At 55.6% G+C, this 20119-nt stretch overlaps 1 protein-coding gene across 4 annotated transcripts; it reads right to left on the bottom strand.

Annotated features, from left to right (window-relative positions):
- Positions 1-380: 380 nt before the first annotated feature.
- ZNF335 (zinc finger protein 335) lies at positions 381-20117 on the bottom strand. 4 transcript variants are annotated; one of them, XM_076010903.1, is made up of 28 exons: positions 20024-20116; positions 19125-19375; positions 17613-17853; positions 16701-16778; positions 16136-16441; positions 15901-16032; positions 14268-14414; positions 12354-12606; positions 12083-12260; positions 11049-11161; positions 10253-10271; positions 10008-10124; positions 9845-9921; positions 9606-9766; positions 7988-8220; positions 6894-6987; positions 6662-6756; positions 5131-5390; positions 3595-3706; positions 3139-3510; positions 2119-2261; positions 1885-2039; positions 1690-1793; positions 1518-1595; positions 1206-1289; positions 1050-1115; positions 886-967; positions 381-800 (listed from the first exon to the last, which is right to left on the bottom strand). In XM_076010903.1, the coding sequence occupies exons 2-28, from the start codon at positions 19323-19325 to the stop codon at positions 676-678; spliced, it is 4026 nt and encodes a 1341-aa protein (XP_075867018.1). In that variant the 5' UTR covers positions 19326-19375; positions 20024-20116; the 3' UTR covers positions 381-675. The 4 variants fall into 4 exon arrangements, with proteins under 4 accessions (XP_075867018.1, XP_075867019.1, XP_012598353.1 ...); XM_076010904.1 differs by having other exon boundaries at positions 381-803; positions 1206-1268; XM_012742899.3 differs by having other exon boundaries at positions 381-803; positions 20024-20115.
- Between the last annotated feature and the right edge of the window lie 2 nt (positions 20118-20119).

Here is a 20119-nt window from a genome sequence, read left to right as displayed (position 1 = left end):
GGGAGTGTTGTTTCATATGGAGGCTGGGTGTGTTTCATAGTTGAGGCTCAGGAGAAGAGCAGCCTGAGAGCCACAAGGGTCTCCGTGTAGCACCTGCAGGCACGGAGCATCTGCTCCCTGAGGCCAGCAGGGATCAGGGTCTGAAGTTATGTGGTGGGCTCTCCCCAGCCAAGCCACCCCTTCCTGCCAGGCGTCTGCACCAAGGGTCTGCTCTGCTGCTGGACCACTGTACTTACAGAGGCAGGGCAGGATGCTCCGCGGAGCCCGACAGCCTCCGTCTCACAGCCCACCTGCGGGGGCTGCAGACAGGCTCATCCTTTCTGCTTCCCAGGTCCTGGCCTGGTTCAGGCTGCAGCAGCAAGTGGACAAAGCAAGCTGGCTAGGGCTGGACTCTGGTCCCTTTATTGAGACTGAGAGGCCAGTGGGTCCATCCAAACAAAAATAAATCTCTCTCCCAAAGCCTGCCTGCAGGCTGGGGCACCAGCATGTCCTGGCTGGGGTCCATGGCTGCCCCACAACCTCAGCAGCACAGGTCTAGCTCCCTTGGAGTGACAGGTTGCTGGCTGCCCAGTATCTGGAGCCCCTAGTGGAAGAGGGAGGTGAGTCCTGGTGGGTCCCCCCCACCCCCAGGAGGGCTGGCCCCAATATCCACGATCTGCGTTGGGCCCTTGGGGCTCAGTCATCGTTCAGGGTGATGACGTCGTACTCGATGCCTTGGTGTTGCAGCTGCTGAATGTGCTCAGGCACTGCCTCCTCTGTGCCAAACAGGCCCTGGGCTTGGGCCATGGCAGCGTCAGCCACTGCTGCCAGGGAGGGGAAAGCATGGTGAGCCTGAGGCCTGGGGGCTGGCCTGGCCCCCATGGTCCTCAGGGTCCAGCCCCATACCTGTGACAGCTGAGTGTGCTGCAGCCTCCAGTTGAGCCTGTGTGACAATCTGCTGGCCTGGGGACACAGGCACATACTGGATCTGGAGGGAAGAAGCTGATGAGATGTGAGCCTGGAAGAGCCCTGCCCGTGCCCCAGCTCTACCTGGTCTCCCTGGGCCCTACCTGGGATTCCTGAAGGAATGGGGCCCCTTGTTCATACTGGATATGTGTGATCTGGCCCTCCTGAACCTGGAGAGAGGAAGCCAGCCCGTGATCCTTTCTGGGAGCAGGCTGTGCAGCCCTCCCCCAGGCCCCACCCTACCTCCAGGCCTCACCTACCTGGATGTGATGGCCCTCAGGGACCACGACATATTCCTGGGGGAGCAGGTGCTGGACACCATCCTGGGAAATGATGTACTGTACCTGAGGAAGGGTGGGGTGTAGGCAGGTGCTGAGGGCCCCCCCATCGGGCTCAGCTAAGCAGGTAGAGTGGAGGACCAGAGACACCCACCACCAATAATGGCAGTTGTCGCTGGCAAGCATAGATCCTGGGAGGGGTGGTTTGAAGGTACTGTTCTCCCCAAGAGGGGCCTTGGTGGGGAGCGAGGGAGGGCAGAAAGTCATGGCTGAGGGGGGTCAGCAGCAGCTCACCTGGTTGTCAGAGGTCACCAGGTGCTGTACTGTCTGGCCATCTGCTGTGGTGATCTCTTGGATGTAGGTGGCTTCCTCCTGCCAGGGCCAAACCAGCTCTAGCCTTGGTTTTCTGTCTGCCCCCACCCCTGCCCATAACCTGCCAGCAGGGCCCCCCAGTCCTGGCTCTTACCTGATTAGTCACTGTCTGTTCCTGGGCCACGATGATGTGTTCCTGGCCCAGTGCCTGCTGCAGCCGCTCTGGGCCCAGGACTCCGTGACTGGACTGGAGTGCAGCTGGGTGGAGAGGGGGAGGATGTCACCCAGGCCTCACACTCTGGACCAGAGGTGCCTCTGGATCCACCCCGGGGCCCCAGGGACAGCTCACTGTGTAGTGTGGCCAGTGTCTCGTCATCACTGTTCAGGATGATGGTCTGGGTGGGAGTCCGGGTTGGGGCCTGGGCTGTAGGGGTCCCTGACTTCCTCCCATCAGGACTGTGCAGCCGCTGGATGTGGAACTTGAGGTGCCCGTTACGGTTGAAACTGAGGGGGACGGAAGAAGGCTCGGGGCAGCTCCACCACGGGTGCCCAGTGGCCCCTGCCCACCAGCACCCGGCCTCACCGCTGCCCGCAGAGGTGGCACGCGAAAGGCTTCTCCTTGGTGTGGGTCAGCACGTGCCGTCGCAGGTCCTTCTTGTTCTTGGAGGCGAAGCTGCACTGGCTGCACTGGTGGGGCCGTAGGCTTGAGTGCTGTGCCATGTGGGCCTGCAGGGGGCCACCAGCTGGGTCAGGACAGATGGCAACAAATCCCCTGGTCCCTCCAGACAGCTGGCCAGGGAACCAGGTAAAGCAGGCAGAGGAAAAACCAAATGCTGTGCGCCAATGAGGAGCCGGGTAAACAGCACAAACCAGGTCAAGGTCTGGTGCCACTGTGTTGTGCTTAAGCATGAAAAGCCACAGGCTCCACCATCAGGACCCTGGGAAAATTCCATCCCAGCTCACAGACTCAGTTTATCCATGTGTAACTTAGAAGAGTCAGATGAGTGGACCTCTGAAGGTCCCATCCAGCCCCATATTCTAGGGCTTAGTCCTGCCTAATGGGGCCTCAGTCTCCCCTTGGGGAGCATGGTGCTCTGGGAAGATGGCCATATCTGAAAACTGGAAATCTCGGGCAAACAGGGATGGTCTGTGGACCTGCCCCAGCACCTGTCTCACTTGCCTTCTCCACACTGGCTCCCCACCCACTGTGACGTTCTACCCTCAGTTCTAGACAGCTCCAATCGTCCCAGCCATGCCTCATGCCATCACACCTGTGCCTTTGCTGCTGCAGGCCCAGCTCAGCCATCCCTCCTCTGTGACATCTTCCCCAGCACCCCATGTCCAAATGACTTGCTCTCCATGTGTCTGTGCTCCCTGCCCTGCACGCTTGGTTCATGTTGGGGACACTGTCTGCGTTAGTCGCGTAACGTCTGGTTTGCCTCCCCATCAGACCAAGCTCCCTGAGAGCTGGGACCTTGCTGAGTCATCTCTGACCCTAGAGGGGAGCAGAGGACCTGGCTTCAGGGGCGCTCAATAAAGGTTTGTAATACAAATGAGTGGCCCAGTGAATGACAGCAGAGGCAAGGGGGTGGGGGACACCTACCCGGACTTCAGGCCACTGGCGAGCACTGAAGGGGCAGTCCGGGCACTTGAAGGCACTGGGCCCCGCGTGGGCCCGTTTGTGACTCTCCATCTCTGCTCGGCCAGGGAAGGCCTCGGCACAGATCTTGCAGGAAAACTTCTTGGATGCTGCAGTGGCTGCAGATGGCGGTGAGGAGGGCACGACCAGGCCCAGGGCTTTGCTGGCTGCAGGAGGTGGGGAGGTAGAGCTCTGGGGGTCCCCCACCTGGTGGGTCTTGGCTGGAGATGGGGGCTCAGGGCCATCTCTGGACAGCCCTCCACACTGCAGCAGGGGCCACTTGGCTCCAGAGGCCAGAGCATCCGGAGGGAAGGAGATGGAGCCATCTGTAGTCAGCTGTGGAGAGCCCAGGGAGCATGAGGCGCCAGGGAGGGGAGGGAGCTAGGGGGACAGGGCAGAGGTGGCTACCCCTAGCCTCACCTCGATGTGGTGCAGCTGGGTCCCGTCAGCAGCCATTATGTAGTGGGTGCCAGCTTCCTTGAGGGTGTCACTCACAACCACAGCCTGGGCTGCCTCCCCTGGGGGCTCCTCGCTGTGGGTACAGAGAAGGGGCAGGATGAGGCAAAGCTCTAGGGCAGGATGGAGGGCCACAGGAGCCCACTCCCTGGACATCATGCATCAACTGAGGGGTGCCTGCCACCACAGATGGACTCAAGCTGGAAGGACCCAGAGATGACCTTTGCTCTGCCCTGTCAGCTGACCCTCCACGGGCTCTCCTGTAAATGGTTACCAAGTGCCTGGCACAGCATCCTGCTTCCTTGGTAAGCATGGCATTGGGGGTGGGCAGCAGCGAGCCAAAGGGCCTTAGTGGTCCAGCCCAAGTCTGGCCAAGTGGGGCAGGAGAAGGCCAGGCTAACAAGTAGCAAAGGAGATGGAGTCCCCACCACAAGGCTGGTCCCTGGGCAGGGCTAGCAAGGACCTGCTTAGTAGAGGGCAGATGCTAAGAGACCTACCTACCCAGGTGCTAACCAAGGGAATGGGCCCAGGGATCCTGACTCCTGTCCCAGCTGAACAATTTGGGACTTGGATTCAGGGCTCCTTCAGGTGGCCTAAAGTTCGCCAAACATATATTCTTCCTGCCCAAGGCTCATTGTAGGGAAGCCAAATGCGAGTGCCAGGTCTTAAGTGCCAGCAAAGAAGCCTGGGCTTGCTCCAAATGTTAGAACCAGAGAACATTTGGGAGCATCTGAGACAAAGAGCACTTGAGCATGGGAACCAAAGGGACCAGAGTTCAAATCCTCCCCTACTGCAGGTCTGACCTTAGGCCAGTTGCTTAACCTCCCTAGCCTATTTCCTCATTTGTAAAATGAGGGAAATGTGGATCTCATGGGAATGGTTTAGGTGAGATCAGGAGCTCAAGTGCCTGGAACATCTAAGTGGCCCCAAAATAGTGGCTCCTGACCTCCTGAGGACAGACTCCACACCCCCAATCACTTGATATGTATCAGGAATTTTGTCTACTGCCAACGAGGTTTGGGTGGTTAGGGCTCAAATCTGACTGCCCCAACACACCTACTGTGTTTCCCCAAATATAAGACAGGGTCTTATATTTATATTTCCTCAAGATGATACCCTAGGGCTTACTTTCAGGGGATGTGTTATTTTCCCCTCAAAGCCTCAGCTTGCAGCGTGCACAGGATGGCTGGGACCTGACAGGGGGAGCCAACCTTGTTGGTGGGGCTGCCTGCACCTTTCAGGTCACCTCTGGGATAGTAGCTGTCATGATGGGGCAGATGAGAAGGGCTGCTTGTCTTCTTTACCGCTCAGCGATGAAATGCATGGGTTGTGCAGACACGCTGCGTAGCCACACCCATCACTAGGTCTCATTTTCGGGGTAGGGCTTATATTGCACAAATGCTTAGAAATCCTGCTAGGGCTTATTTTATGGGTAGGTCTTATTTTCGGGGAAACACAGTAGATGAGGCTGAAAGGGGCCTTGTAGGGAGCACATCTCACCTGTAAGGTGTGCCGGGAGCTGATGTCCCCTCCTCCATAGGAGGTGCTGTGATGACACTGTAGCCAGCCCCACCAAATGGACCTGGTGCCAGGGTGATCTGCGGTAGTTCAGGGGTGCCTAGCTGGCCTTCAGCTGCCATATTGCCCCCGGGCTCTGCCACGTGGAGGGTTACCACCTGTGGTGTGGCATCTTCGGGAGAGGGCTGCTCACTAGGGGATGCCAACCCTGCTTCCACGTCCTCCGACTTCACCACAGCCACCTGCAACGGCACCAGTGGGCACAGTGGGCAGGGTTTGTGGCAGAGGAGCTGGTGTGCAAGACCCTTCTCCATCTCAGTGCCTCAAAGCTCACCCACAACAGCCAGACCCAGTGCGCCGCCACTCATTCACACAACCCTAGCCTTTTCTAAAATACACTCTGGCTTTCGAAATCCCACTCAGCAACTGGAAATAGACCAGTAAGAATAGGGCAGGCCGGGCTCAGTGGCTCACACCTGTAATCCTAGCACCCTGGCAGGCCAAGGTGGAAGGATCACTTAAGGTCAGGAGTTTGAGACCAGCCTGAGCAAGAGCGAGACCTGGTCTCTACTAAAAATAGAAAAAATTACCCAGGCATGGTGGTGCATGCCTGTAGTCCCAGCTACTAGGGAGGCTCAGGCAGAAGGATTGCTTGAGCACAGGAGTTTGAGGTTGCTGTGAGCTAGGCTGATGCCACTGCGCTCTAGCCTGGACAACAGAGCAAGACTCTGTCTCAAAAAATATAAATATATAAAAATGTAAAACTTGTCTATACCTGCCTATAGCCATGAACTGAATTATGTGAAGATTTCCAGGTGTGATGCCAGCCCTGCCCCTTCATGGAGTTTTCTCTTTCCCTGGCCCCTGGCAACATGTTACTGCTCCAAGCTTTTGGAATTTATATTCTCAAACACACACTTTCCATCTTTTCAAGAGGCTGGGACATATGCGAGACAAATAAACTTCCCCGTCTTGGAGACAGGCTGGATGTGCAAGGAGGTGTGAAGATGACCCCAGGCACTTGAGTGGGGACAGGAGAAGTAAAGGGGATGAACTCTGGGGGAGGACATGTCAGGCTTGAGGTGCACGTGCCAAGCCCACTGGAGCTCAAGAGAGAGAACTACGATAGATTAATCCTTGGACATCTTCAGGTTGTGTCTTCAGGTTGTCACCCAGGGAGGGCACTGCACCCGATGGGAAGCTAGTTCAAACCCCTGTGGGGGCACCCACAGGCACAGGGTGACCACAGAGCTGGGAGGAAAACCGAACAAGGACAGGGCCCCCGAACCCACGGGGAGCAGTGCATACAGCATCCTTGGCCTCCTGGGGCCTCCCTGGCATAGCTGGTCTCCCTCTGCGTTTGCCCACTGGATTTCTGTGGCTCGCTCTCTCCTGCTAATGGAGCTCACTGAGAGCAGGGCAGCGCTGATTCATTGCTCTTTATTCCCAGGGCCGGCGCAGAGCTGTGCACCTAAGGTAGCAGGGTGGGGGGGGAGGTGCCCGCATAGCTCACCTGCAAGGCTGTGCCCCCCAGGGCCCGCTGAGCACTCATGTTCAGCAGCAGATCCAAGGCTGTCTGTGTGGCCATCGCAGCTGACTCCTCAGCTCCTGGGTAGGGTGGGATCTGAGCCTGACAAAGGGCTGGAAAACTGGCACCCAATGCTGCCCCCCCATCTTCAGGCCCCCACCAGCGTAGCCCTACTCCTGCCCGGCTCCTGGAGCTCCCACCCTTGCTCAGAGCTCACCTTGCTGGTAGATGATGGTGGTGCCGCCCAGGGTGTCAGAACAGAGCAGTGGGGGGGTCTCAGGTGACTGGAAAGGTGCTGCCTCTGGGGGTATCTGGGGTAGGGAAGTGGCCATGCCTGAGACAGGCCGGCCTAGATTCAAGTGCCGTTTCCCAAGCACCTCTGATGTGTCGGGCATCTCACATCTGTTGGTTTGTTTCATCTTTGTTTCATTTTTCAAGATATATCAGCTTGATGCTACAGGTGAACCAACTGAGGCTCAGAGAGGTGAAGTGGCTGGCCTAAGATCCCACTCCTAATAAGTAGCAGGGCTAGGACTCAACCCAATACTGCCGGACTCCAGAGCCTCAGTTCCACCAGCACACCATGGTCTGTCTTTCTGGGACTAATGTGTCAGCTCACGTGGCAGAGACAGCTAGCCACCTACCCTGAATCCATCCTCCCATTCTTTCTTGCTAACAGAACTCTGATTTTCATCATGGAGGCAATGTACCCAGCTACAAGACTGCATTTTTCAGCCTCCCTTGCAGCTAGATTAAGTGTAGCTATGTGGCTAAGCAAGTTCACAAGGAATATAGATGGACAGATGGCGGGTATCCTTTTTGTCCTTCCCCCACCCCTTCCTCCTGTTTCCTGCCTAGGATGTGGCTAGGAAGCTGGTGCTCCTGCAGCTATACCAGACCATGAGACAACTACAGAGATGGAAGTCATGTGCCCAGGATGGCTGGGCAGAAATATTGGAGAGAGCTTGGACCCTGATGATTATGGAACTGCTACAGTAGTTCCATAACTGCTACAGCCCTGGACTACTGACCTCTGGAATTCTTCTGTAGGCAAGAATAATAAACCACTATCACAATTAAGCCACTGGTGTTTCCATTCTCTATTACCAGCACCGGAAAGCCACCCCTACTCTATTAGGGCTGGAGTATCTGTGACTCAGCTAGCCGTTCCCACAGCCTAGAGAGGCAGGGAACATTTTGTTGGACCACGATGTGCAAATGAGGATGCTGGGGCTGGGAGAGGCGGTATCACCGTCACCCTGGCCCACGCCCTCGACCCCTTCTGTCTGCCGCCTGCTCGGCTGCCCCTACCTCCGGAGGTCCTGGGGAGCTGGGAGGCAGCGCAGGGGCCACACTGTGCTGCTGCCTCAGCTCCTCGATCTGCTGCAGAGAGAAGAAAGGGCGGCGGCGGGACGGGGGCTCCTCGGGGTGGCGCCGCCCCCATTCCTCGAAGCTGCTTGCATGTCGGCACCGAACGTGCAGGCGTAGATTCTTCTTGTGGCGTGTGCTGAAGTGGCAGTACTCACAGGCAAAGGGCTTGGCCCCTGTAGGCACACGTCAGGGCATGCTGGCGTCCACCCACCGGCTCCGGGAAGCCTTCCCTGACCCCAAGGACCCCTCCGACTGACTCACTTCAAGTGATTCAGTGCTGTGCTTAGGGAAACACGTGCCGGTGTGCACTCTGGTGGACCACGACAGAGATGAATCAGAGCCACCCTCTGCACCCACAACCTTCCTGCAAGTGCCTATTTCCTTTTTACATTTTATTATTTTTTTTACAGAGACGAGGTCTCACTCTGTCACCCAGGCTGGGTGCAGTGGTGTGATCATAGCTCATTGTAGCCTCAGACCCCTGGGCTCAAGTGATCCTCCTGCTTCATCCTCCTGAGTAGCTGACTACAGGCACAAACCACCATATCTAATTTTTTTTTTTTTTTTTTGAGACAGAGTCTCACTCTGTTGCCCGGGCTAGAGTGCCGTGGCATCAGCCTAGCTCACAGCAACTTCAAACTCCCGGGCTCAAGTAACCCTTCTGCCTCAGCCTTCAGAGTAGCTGGGACTACAGGCATGTGCCACAATGCCTAGCTAATTTTTTCTATATATTTTTAGTTGGGCAATTAATTTCTTTCTATTTTTTTAGTAGAGATGGGGTCTCGCTCTTGCTCAGGCTGGTTTCGAACTCCTGACCTTGAGTGATCCTCTTGCCTCGGCCTCCCAGAGTGCTAGGATTACAGGTGTGAGCCACTGTCCCCGGCCCTAACTAATTTTTAAATTTTTTGTAGAGATGAGGTTTCACTATGTTGCCCCAGCTAGTCTCAAATACCTGGACTCCCAAAGTATGGAGACTACAGGCGTGAGCCACTGCACTCGGCCAAGTGCCTATTTTCAAGGTCATGTGACTACACGCTCTTCCTGTGAATCATCTGCCCCAGGTAGACAGAGATATGGCTAAGGGAACCCCTGGGTTTCTTTTTCTGCTCTCCCTAGTGTGCCTACCAGAGGGCGTGGTGCCAAGGAGGACAGAGAACCAGCTTTTGCTGGGCAGCTTCTGTGGGTCAAGCTGCTCCACCCGCCAAGGGCAAATGAACCCCAGTGCTCAGCACACGCAGGGCTTAGGGAACACATGGAACTCACTTTCATAATAATCATATGGCAGGCACTTCTCATTTCCCCATTTCACAACTACGGAAGGCTCAGAGAGGGCAAACGACCGGCCCAGAGCCATCCAGAGAGTGGCAAGCTGAGCAGGAATTCACTCCAGTCAGAGTAAACAGACACACAGGAAACTCTCTGTACACATGAAGGACTTGGGCTGTTCCTATGGCTGAGGCCGCAGAGGGGCAAGGACAGGGACGAGAGCTGAGCCTCCAATGGGGGGGTGTAGGGAGCTTAAGAGTGGTAGGGTGGGGCTGGGTGTGCTGGGCCTGACCTGTGTGCTTGACAGCCACATGGGACAGCAGGAAGTCCTCTCGGAAGGTGCGGTAGGGACAAAAGCTGCATTTGAAGGGCTTATCACTGACGTGGGACAGCTGGTGGTTCAACAGTGCCTTCTTGTCCTCACAAACAAACTCGCAGAACTCACACTTGAACCTGGAGGCAGTCAGGAGGAGGGAGGCTCAGTGACAGGCAGGGGGTGCTCCCATGCCCAGGGGCCGCCTAGGGATGTACCTGCGGTTGGCAACGGCCTGGATGTGCGTGAGCAGGTGCATTTTGAACGTGTAGCGCTTCTTAAAGGACTTTCCACACTGTGAGGGGTGGGGTGCAGTTAGATGGGGGGGTTCACTCGGGGCCCTTACCCCCACCCTTAGCCTGGCTCTCAACCCCTACCCACCTTGTCACACATGTGGGGCTTCTCAGTGCTGTGCGTCTTCATGTGCTGTGTGAGTCTCTTCTGCATGGGGTACACACGGCCACACACGGGGCAGGGGAAAGAGCTCAGCTTTGGGGTCTGGGAAGGCACAGAAAGGGCCAGATAGAGTGAGAAGAGGGGAGGGAAGGTGAGTCCTCCCTTCCTGCCCCACCCCCGTAGGCAGCCCCCAGGCAGGCTCCCTTCCCAGGCAGGTGCCCCAGACTCACCGGATCTGGCCTCTTCTTCCTGGGGGAAAAAGGCCCAGGAATTAGACCACAGCTTCCCCAAGCCCACCCTAGACCCTCTCATATTGACCATGCATACTGTCTCAGCCCTGAGCACCCCTATGCCCCGCCTAAGGCCCTCTCTCTGAAGTGTTTCCCCAGCTGGAGTCAACTGGGGAAAATGCTAAGAGACATGCAGTAAGTAACATCCTGTACTCCGCTACATTTGGGAAATGGTGCGTTCTTTCTCTCAATCACAAAATGTATTCGCATGTTGAAAGCTCTAAGAACTCTTGCAGGAAAAACAGCTGTTGAACAGGTATTCAACCTGGTAACCCTAATCTTATTTGACCACAGAACTTTTTTCTAAAAAAAAAAAAAAGAAAAAGAAACCCTATAAGCCATCTTGTAGAGTTGGATTTTCCACAAACACAGTTTGAGTCACTGTCCTAGAGGATCTCTGAATCCAACCTCTGCTCACACACCACCCCCCTAAAGCTAACTCGCCCCTTTAGGTACACAGTTTCCTTCAATCTCCTCAACTGCCGCCACTTTACAGATGAGAACTAAAGTTCACAGCAGGGAAGAGACTGAATTGGGGACCTCAAAACCCTGCTACTGCCTGTCCTCAGCCATGCAATCTGGAGTGAGTCACCTTGCTTTTCTGATCACGTCTGCATAGTGCAGCGAAGGGGGCTGGCCCAGAGCAGGTGCTCAGGAAGAAGGAATCCTGGTCATCCCGGGCCTCTGCTTTCCCACTCCACCGGCCTGCCCTGCCCCAACCCGCCCACCCACTGACCGGTCCCGGCTATGTACGGCCGCGTGCCGGATGACATCCTTCCGGTAGACACTGGTATAGCTGCACTCATCACACTTGTAGGGCTTGCTGCCCACGTGGTTGAACATGTGCTCCTGGGAGAAAGGCAAAAGGAGAGTAGGCTGGGCCTAGGGTTTCCCTGCTGCCCATCCCCTGCCTGTGCCTGGGGCCTTAGGCTTGCTCCAGGAGCAGGCTCAGAGAACGAAGGAGCGGATGGCAGACCCTAGGGCAAGGCTGAGGCCTGTAAAGGCCGGGGACTCTCCCCAGCAAGGGCATCCACCCTGCCAGGCTCTCTGATGGGCTCACCATTTGACAAAGAAGGAAACTGAGGCTCAGGGTGAAGGGACCTTGTAGGTGGCAGAGCTTGGAGCTGGCTCCACAGCCTACACCCCCTTACTGCGCTAAGGGCATCTTCCCTGTGGAACTCAGATTAGCCAGAGCAGTGTGCACAAAGCACAGGGCTCTGACTCCCCCACTCAACCACCAACTTGCACATTAGCCAGGCCACACTGCAGTTTCTTGGGTAGTAAAATGGGACTATCAATACCTACAACCTCATTGGGCTGCAGGAGGATGAAATTATCCAGGTGCGGGATAAGACACATGCTCAGGGCTGCTGCAGGACCCCACAGCACCTCTGGGCTGAGGAGAAAAAGGAGCCCTGTTCTTGAGTCACGTTACTGCCACCTGCTGGAAAGCTTTCCAACATACGGAATGGGAGGAAACCAGAGCTTTCCAGCTGTCTGGCAGTAGGCGGTGGTGAACAAGCAGATCTGTGACGTCCACACAGTGCAGTGCCATCGTGCGTGGCAGCCCTTCCCAGACCCCCTCTGCATGTTCCTGCAGGGCCTGGCAAGCTAAGCACCCTTCGGTATGCTAGTGGGCCAGACTCGTGCCCTGCGGAGGAGGGGTGACGTGGATGCGCCAGTAACTCCATCCTCCCTCACCACCACCTGTTGGCTTTGCCCGCCTTCCCCTCGTCCTCCCCGGTGACCCAGGCCTCCAGGCTGCCGCACCTTGAGCGAGGACCAGCGGCGAGAGCGATAGCTGCACTGCAGGCACTTGAAGAGCTGGGGGTCGCCGGCCTCGTGGGAGCTGACGTGGAAGCGCAGGTCCTCGTGGGACAGGAAGCGAGAGCCACAGATGCGGCACAGGAAGGGCCTCAGAAGTGGTTTGGGCGACTTGTAATAGTACCTGCCGGGAGAGTGTCGCAAGACATCTGGCTGGGTTGGGGGCCCCGGGGGCCACCAGTGGCCTGGCCGCCCACTCCATGCATGCTCCACGTACTTGCGGTATTTCTTGCCTAAGAAGTGCCTAGAGGGTCGACCACGGCGGCGGGGCGGGGCGTCAGGCTCATCCTGGCAGGAGGGTGCTGCATTCTCTGCATCTGACTGGCTCACACCAGGTTCCACGGGGGCCCTGCTAGCCTTGCCCAGGCCCACTAGCTGCCCTGGGCCTGAGGAGCTGGGAGCTTCAGGATCCTGTGGCTCCAGAGGGCTCTGTTCACTCTGCGAACTCACTAGAGGCTCTCCTTCCACACCTGCCACAGACATGCTAGGTCACAAATTAACCACAGACACCTTAGGACAGACATGGACAGACGGGCCACAGGCCAGCCAGCCAGACACAGAATGCTGACGGGCCGCTCGGGTTGCAGGACAGACACAAACAGCCCCTGGTCAGAGGGCAGTGTGGATACCACACCCCCTCCTACAGCTCATGGGTGCTGTCTGCTGCAACAGCAAGAGCTGGGACCTCCCGGTCAGGAGCCCTGTGTTCCAGACATGGCTGTCAGTGACTTGCTGTGCATCCTCAGAGCCACCCTCTCCCTGAGTCTTGTTTGGCCCATTTGTCACAGGGAGGCCACAATCCTTAGTGTCCTCAGAAGAACAGTCTAAGGCTTGGGAGCAACAGTGGGGCTTGGACACTGGTGTTTCTTAGGGAGACTGGGTGGCCAGAGGATTGGGGGGAGGCAGAAGACTTCGCTTATACACTTGCAAACCTTCTGAAGTCTGATCAATCTAAACGTGTTACCTCTTTTAAAAAAATCCACCTCTTTTAAAAAAATCCACAGTATTGGCCAGGCGCGGTGGCTCATGCCTGTAATCCTAGCACTCTGGGAGGCCAAGGCAGGCGGATCGCTCAAGGTCAGGAGTTCAAAACCAGCCTGAGAAGAGTCTACCAGCCTCTACCAAAAATAGAAAGAAATTAATTGGCCAACTAAAAATATATAGAAAAAATTAGCCAGGCATGGTGGTGCATGCCTGTAGTCCCAGCTACCTGGGAGGTTGAGGCAGGAGGATCACTTGAGCCCAGGAGTTTGAAGTTGCTGTGAGCTAGGCTGCCCCACAGCACTCTAGCTAGGGCAACAGAGTGAGACTCTGTCTCAAAAAAATAAAAATAAATAAAAATAAATCCACAGTATTTAAATAGATATGACTGCACTTTAAAAATTAACAAGGATGCAAACAATACTGGTCACACCCTATTTCTTAATGGGTGCTTGGTTATACAGATGCGTTCAACTTGTGAAAACTCCTTGACCCGTGCAGGATACGTGTGATTTTCCACGTATAGACCTCAGTAAAAAGTTATTTTGAGAAAAAGACTGAAGAATATAACAACCCCTCCAAATTGCATGTACAAAAAAACAGCTACCATGTATTTTTCCGTGTGTGTTCAACCCTTAAAGCAATCCTAAAAGGCAGGCGCTGCTGTCACCTCCATTCATAAAGAAGGAAACAGGAGATTCAGGAGGCAGAGTGACCTGCTCCAAGTCACAGAGATTGTGGGGGGCAGAGACGGCACTCAGACTCACAACTAGTCCTTTCTGTCCCAGCCTGTGATGCTCTAAGCCAGGGCTTTGCTGATATAGCCTTAGGCCTCAGATTTATTCCTCTGTCCTCACTTCAGTAATATTTAAAACAAATCTTATTGGTTCAGTTATAAAGACCCAAATTTCTCTTTTACTGTGACAATTTATCAATGAAAGGCATTTTCATAAAGCTGAGATATCACTTCTTGAGTTAGGGTTTCTTAAGCTTGGGTCTGGGAGGGCTCTCCTTTGCAAGGCCTGCAGGTCACCCCAGTCTCAGACTGTAGGTCTGCAGGGCACACTTGCTCCCCAGAGCTCCCCAGCACACTGGGGGTGAGGCCACCCCTGACCCACCCACACAGGCCCCTCCCATGACCAAGTCTCACCATCTGGGAGGTCTGAGGTCTCCAGGCGAGGCAGCTTCCTGGGCCGCCCAGGCCTCCTTCGAGGTCTTGGGGTACTGGGGCTGGGGCGCTGGAGCCGTAGCTGCCGGCCCCGGGGCTCATCTTCAGCCGGATTATAGTCGCTGTCCTCTGGGGGGACAGGAAGAGAAGGTAGACAGTGGCTGGAACCTGCCCTTTTAGCCCCGATCCCTTTCCAGCTCCTCTGGGAAGAGGCCCACTTCCCTACCTCCTGCCCACTCCTCCTTGAAGCCCAGTGATGCCCCTCCAGACCTCGAGTATCCCTCCCGACACCTGCCGCCAGCTCATAGGGCGCCTTCATGTGAATTAGAAAAAGGTGCCGATTCCTCAAGACACTTAACAGCCACTGACAGAAAAAAGTTTGAAGAAACATTCAAGTCTACAAATTCTATGACTGCCCTATCCAAAACAGCAGCTACCAGCCACATGTGGCTATTGAGCACTTGAAATATGCCTAGTCCAAACTGAGACATAATTAATATACAATGAATTTCAAATAGTATAAAAAAAGAAAAAATAACTAAAATTTTTATGACTCGATATTAAAAATAATATTTTTAGGTATATTAGGTAAATAAAACATATTCATAAACTTAATTTCACCTTTTTCTTTTTACTTTTTTATTTAGAGACAGAGTCTCGCTTTGTTGTCCAGGCTAGAGTGAGTGCCGTGGTGTCAGCCTAGCTCACAGCAACATCAAACTTCTGGACTCAAGCAATCCTGCTGCCTCAGCCTCCTGAGTAGCTGGGACTACAGGCATGCGCCACCATGCCTGGCTAATTTTTTCTCTATATATTAGTTGGCCAATAATTTCTTTCTATTTATAGTAGAGACGGGGTCTTGCTCTTGCTCAGGGTGGTTTCGAACTCCTGACCTCGAGCAATCCGCCCGCCTCGGCCTCCCAGAGTGCTAGGATTACAGGCGTGAGCCACCACGCCCGGCCTATTTTTTCTTTTTACTTTTTAAAGTATGGCTACCAGGTGGCTCATGCCTGTAATCCTAGCACTCTGGGAGGCTGAGGCGGGCGGACTGCTCAAGGTCAGGAGTTCGAAACTAGCCTGAGAAAGAGCGAGACCCCATCTCTACTATAAATAGAAAGAAATTAATTGGCCAAATTAATTGGCTAATTTTTTTATAGAAAAAATTAGCCGGGCATGGTGGTGCATGCCTGTAGTCCCAACTACTCGGGAGGCTGAGGTAGAAGGATTGCTTGAGCCCAGGAGTTTGAGGTTGCTGTGAGCTAGTCTGATGCCACGGCATTCACTCTAACCTGGGCAACAAAGCGAGACTCCATCTCAAAAATAAATAAATAAATAAATTAAAGTATGGCTACCAAAGTACACATGTGCTCATATTATACTTCTGTTGGACAAGTGTAAATAGGGCCCCCTTGTGGTCTTTTTCAGTGTGCAGCCTGAACAAGTGCACAGAGGTCCTGGTCCCAGAGCCCAGCCTCTCCTGTCTAATACTGGAGGCACCCATGGGTGTGTTTGTGCCAATTCCTCCTTCCTGGCCCTCCATGTAGGCAAGGAAGAGCTCAGTGCATATTTTTAGATGAGAGTGAGGATGGCAGGCCTAGGAACCATGGTGGCCTACCTTCCAGGTCGTCAATGGCACCAGCGTCTACAATGTCGTCGTCATCCTCCTCCTCTGGCCCCTCTTCCTCCTGGGTCTTGGTCGAGGTGCCCCACTTCCGCAGACGCCCCTTTTTGCCAGCTGGTGCCGCTGCTGCTGGGGGGCGAGCGGAGGTAAGATACGTTTGCCACGTCTGGCTCCCAGCACCCCACGCCCACCTATGCAGTCCAGGTTGGGCAGGCTGCTGCTGACGCACCCGGACGGAAGTGCCGCTCCCGCATGTGGCGCAGCAGTGTGGCCTTGGCGCTGCTCCGGTACTGGCACATCTTACACTTGAACTGCTGTACCACCACCACCTCCATCATGGCCTCTAGGCTCTGCAGGTCCAGTTCCTCGGCATCAGAAGCCGGGGGTGGCTGCGCTGGGGAGCTGGGCCCGCCCTGTGCCTCCTCGGGTGGCTCCAGGCACGTGGATGTGGACGTGGGGCCATCAGCCAGGGCCTCGATGGCTGCCAGGCTGTGGGCCAGGGTGGAACTGGACATCGGCGATGTCATAGGGGCACCTGATGGTGGGCAAGGAGATCAAAGGGGAGGTTAAGTGGAGGGCAGCGTTGGCCACAAGCTAGAGCTACCCATCCCAGGCAGGCCCAGGGGGCCCAGAACCAAATACCCTAAGCAAAGGCCACCTTGCCAATGGGGAAACTAAGGCCCAGAGCAGTGAATAACCTGCCACAATCACACAGGGGATGTGTGGCAGAACCTGTCCTTTCCTTCTCCCCTGCCCACCGCAGGCCTCCCTGGGTCTGGTGCCTGGGGTCTTACCGTCATCTGGGCCCTGCAGGATTAGGTACCGCGTGGTCTCAGCCCCACCATCCTCAGCACTGGTCACAGTGATGCAGCCTGGGCAGACATGGAGGGAGGTCAAACCTCCTGGGCAGGGGGTTCCCAGCCACAGGCCCACCCCACAGGCCCCATGTGCGCCTCTGACGGGCCTGGCCCATACTCCTGGCTCACCCGTGCGACTGCATCAACCCCGGAGCCTCAGCTGCCTCCCTTGGCAGGGCTGCTGGGAGGTCTGGTGTGAGTGACTTACTGGCTCAGTAGCTGGCCCATAGTGACACAGGAAGCCAGGGCTACTCCAGCTGCCCGGAGTTTGATCACTAAACCTGGCAAGTCCTCCTTCTTCCTCTCCAAACTTCCTCAGGGTTAAGGCCCAATTCTCACACCATTTTCTTAGGGTTGGCTTCCCACCCTATCCCAGGGCTTTTTGAGGTGCTACAGCCTCTCTACTTGTCATTGACAATAGTAGGTACAGGGTGGTACTTAAGAGCACGTGCTCTGGAGCCAGACTCACGGCTCAACACCAGTCACTGCATCCTGGTGACAGTGGGTAAATTGTTTTGTGTCCTCTGTGCCTCAGATATGTTTGGACTGTGAGGATAATAACAGCATCTACCTTTTGGGGTTACTGGGAGGATTAAATGAGCTGCTGTATATAAAGTTGAGAATAGTACTCAGCACAAAGTAAGCAGTAACTGTTTCTGTTATTTATGGCACTATGCTAAGAACTTAACTGCATTGTCTCATGAAATCCTCATGTCATTTACCACTATGAGACAGGCAATGTTATTGTTCCCACTTCACACGTCCAGTGTGGTAAGGTGATGTGTTGAGTCCACGCAGCTGCCTGCTGGACCCTGCAGGGAGCCCTGTGGGGCTCTCTGCCTGACTCACTCTGGATGAGGTCTGGGCCGATGGTGGACTCGATGATCTTGTCGATGGCTGAACCCAAGTCCGAGGAGGAAGCCGTGCAGTCAGACACCAGCATGTTGGGGTCTGGGAGTGCGCTGGAGTGCACTAGAGCTGGGGGGCCGCCTGTCACCCCTGCCACTGGCCCATGGGACACAGACGATGAATCAGGGAGGTAGCCATGAGGCAGGGGGTCCGTGCTTGAGCTGCTCTCGGATACCTCCTCCTGGGGGACAGGAAACAGGGAGGAAGGGAGTTCTGGGGCCAGAGAAGGCAGCCTGCCAGCTCACACTCACTAGATAGAGTTGTCTGGCCCAAGGACGTGGTGAGTGGAGCCACCCACACTGTCAGCCTCACTGAGGACCTACAGGAGACACCTTCCAGTCACAGAGTCCCCCAGAAAAGGTCCCAGGGGAAGGACCCGCATGCACCCCAAGCCACAGCCAGGGAGAGCTATTTTTACTGGGCTTTTTCATAAATTGTTCACTCCAAAACTCTTCCCAGCATCACCCCATAGCTAACTCACTACCACTTAGCTGGTATCTCTTCTAGGAAGCCAACCCTGCCCCACGGCCAAATTAGGACTTCTTCATCCTCAGTGCTACAGCTGCTGGTGTCCCCCCACCACACCTCTGTTCACTCTGCATCGCAACGCACCCCCATGCCAAACTGTATGCTCCACAAGAGCCTGGACCAAACCTGCCTTGTCCCCTGCTGTATCCCCAGGGTCCATCACATGCTGGGCACATAGTAGTCCTGTCCCTACCAGACCCCAAAGTAAGGGCCACTGCTGTGTACCTCTATCAAGTAATGCCTTAAATATGATCATTAGCTTGCAGATAATAATGGCGGTTACTTCCTGAGTGTTTCCTATGTGCTGAGCAGTTTTAATTACTTTGCATTTACTAATTCATTTAATTGTCAAGAAAACTCTATGAGGCAGGTAAATTTATTACTCCCACTTTACAGATGAGAAAACTAAGAGCTAGAAGTTGGATAGCCTGCTCAAGATCACAGAGGTAGGAAGTGGCAGAGCCAGGAGGAGATCGTTTACAAAGTGTTTCCAAGAGAATGTCCAGCAGGAGCTCACAACCAGGTATTCCTGCTCCACTTCACAGACAGAAAGGCTGAGGCTCAAAGAAGTCTCCCAGTGAACTGGAGGCAGGGCCAAGACTTGAACCTGCCTCTGTGTGAGGACAGTGGGTAGTACAGTAGCTAAGACCACAGCCTAGATTTGAATCCTGGCTCTGCACTCTGTGCCTCGGTTTTCTTTTCTGTATGATGTGGAAAAAAGTGGTATGTAGCTTACAAGGTGTAAAGCTTAAATGAGAAAATCCATGTTAGGGGCTTGGCATGGTGGCTGGCTCGCAGTAAACCAGAAACAACAAATACTAACTACAAACAAGCCTTGCTGGCTGCTTCCTCTTGACTGCCAGGCACTGCTGCTCGCGGTCCCAGTTCCCAGTCTCCACCCACGCCGTCCAGCCAGGTGCATACCTGAGAGCGGCTCCCGAGGTCCGAGCTTTGCCCTACACCGGAGTCGTCAGCCTCTGTCTGCCCCGGGGCGGCCGCCGCGTCGCTGCTGTCGGCAGACACGGCTTCCGAGGTCTCCACACCCAGACCGCTCTCAGAAGGCTCCTCCGGCCGGCCAGGCCGAGGGGCAGCGTCGCTACTGCTCTCCACCTCGTTCTCCTCCATTGGCTCAGGGGGCCGCCTGACAGGGGGGTGCAGGGTCTAGGGCCTTCACTCTGTGAGAAGAGGTGAGCTGGGCTGGAACAAGCCGGCGACCTCCCCGGACCCAGCCACCACGGACAACCCAGCTGCACCCTTGCTCCCATTTTGCAGATGCAAAGATTAAGTCTCCGAAGCGGCAGGATTTTCTCGTGTATCTAGGGGGAGCTCGGGGAAAACTGGACGGAGAAGCCTTGCCTCCCAGGCTCAGGCCCTTTCCCGGGGGGGTGGTCAATGACCGGTAATCTTGACCCTTTCCCTCGCTCCCACGATTCCCGTGAAGTGGTTTGCTCTATGGGCCGTGCGGGCTCAGTGCCCGAGTCCCCCCGGGTGCAGGGTCGGTGGTACAGCCCGCAGGCCCCCTGGGTCAGTGGTTCGCTCCCCCCTCCCCTGGTTCCCCTGCGGAGGGGGCTGACAGCGACGGTCTCGGGGCCTGGCGACTCGGGGCTGTCCCCGGCGCTGCCTGTGCTCCAGGCCCGACGCCATCTTGTGGCGGCGCCCGGTTTCCGCTCAGGCAAGTGCGAGAGCGACTAAAGGGCCTGGGACCCCGGGGCCCTGTTCGGACAGCCCCGCCGGCTCGGCACCTCGCCGCCGGGTAACCCCGTAGTGTGACCTCACTCCACGGTAGGGTACAGTGGGGCGGCCTGACTCTACCCGAAGCCCACCTGAGGCTTTCGTAGCCACGTTCCTCTCCGACTCCGGCATCGACGAGGTCGCCATCCTCTATCCGCCGCTGCGGAGGGACCCATCGGCCTACCGTA

The sequence above is a fragment of the Microcebus murinus genome, chromosome 16 (genome assembly GCF_040939455.1).
Source record: "Microcebus murinus isolate Inina chromosome 16, M.murinus_Inina_mat1.0, whole genome shotgun sequence".
NCBI lineage: Eukaryota > Metazoa > Chordata > Mammalia > Primates > Cheirogaleidae > Microcebus > Microcebus murinus.
Note: the sequence above shows the minus strand (reverse complement) of the source record. Positions and strands in the feature narration are given on the sequence as shown.

Coding starts and splice junctions, on each gene's coding strand:
- ZNF335 (XM_012742899.3), bottom strand. CDS start 19,325: ATGGAGGAGAACGAGGTGGAGAGCAGTAGCGACGCTGCCCCTCGGCCT. Junction 6,757..6,893: donor CACCATCATCTACCAGCAAG/GTGAGCTCTGAG, acceptor CACCCTACCCAG/GAGCTGAGGAGTCAGCTGCG. Junction 2,040..2,118: donor TGCCACCTCTGCGGGCAGCG/GTGAGGCCGGGT, acceptor CGTCCCCCTCAG/TTTCAACCGTAACGGGCACC.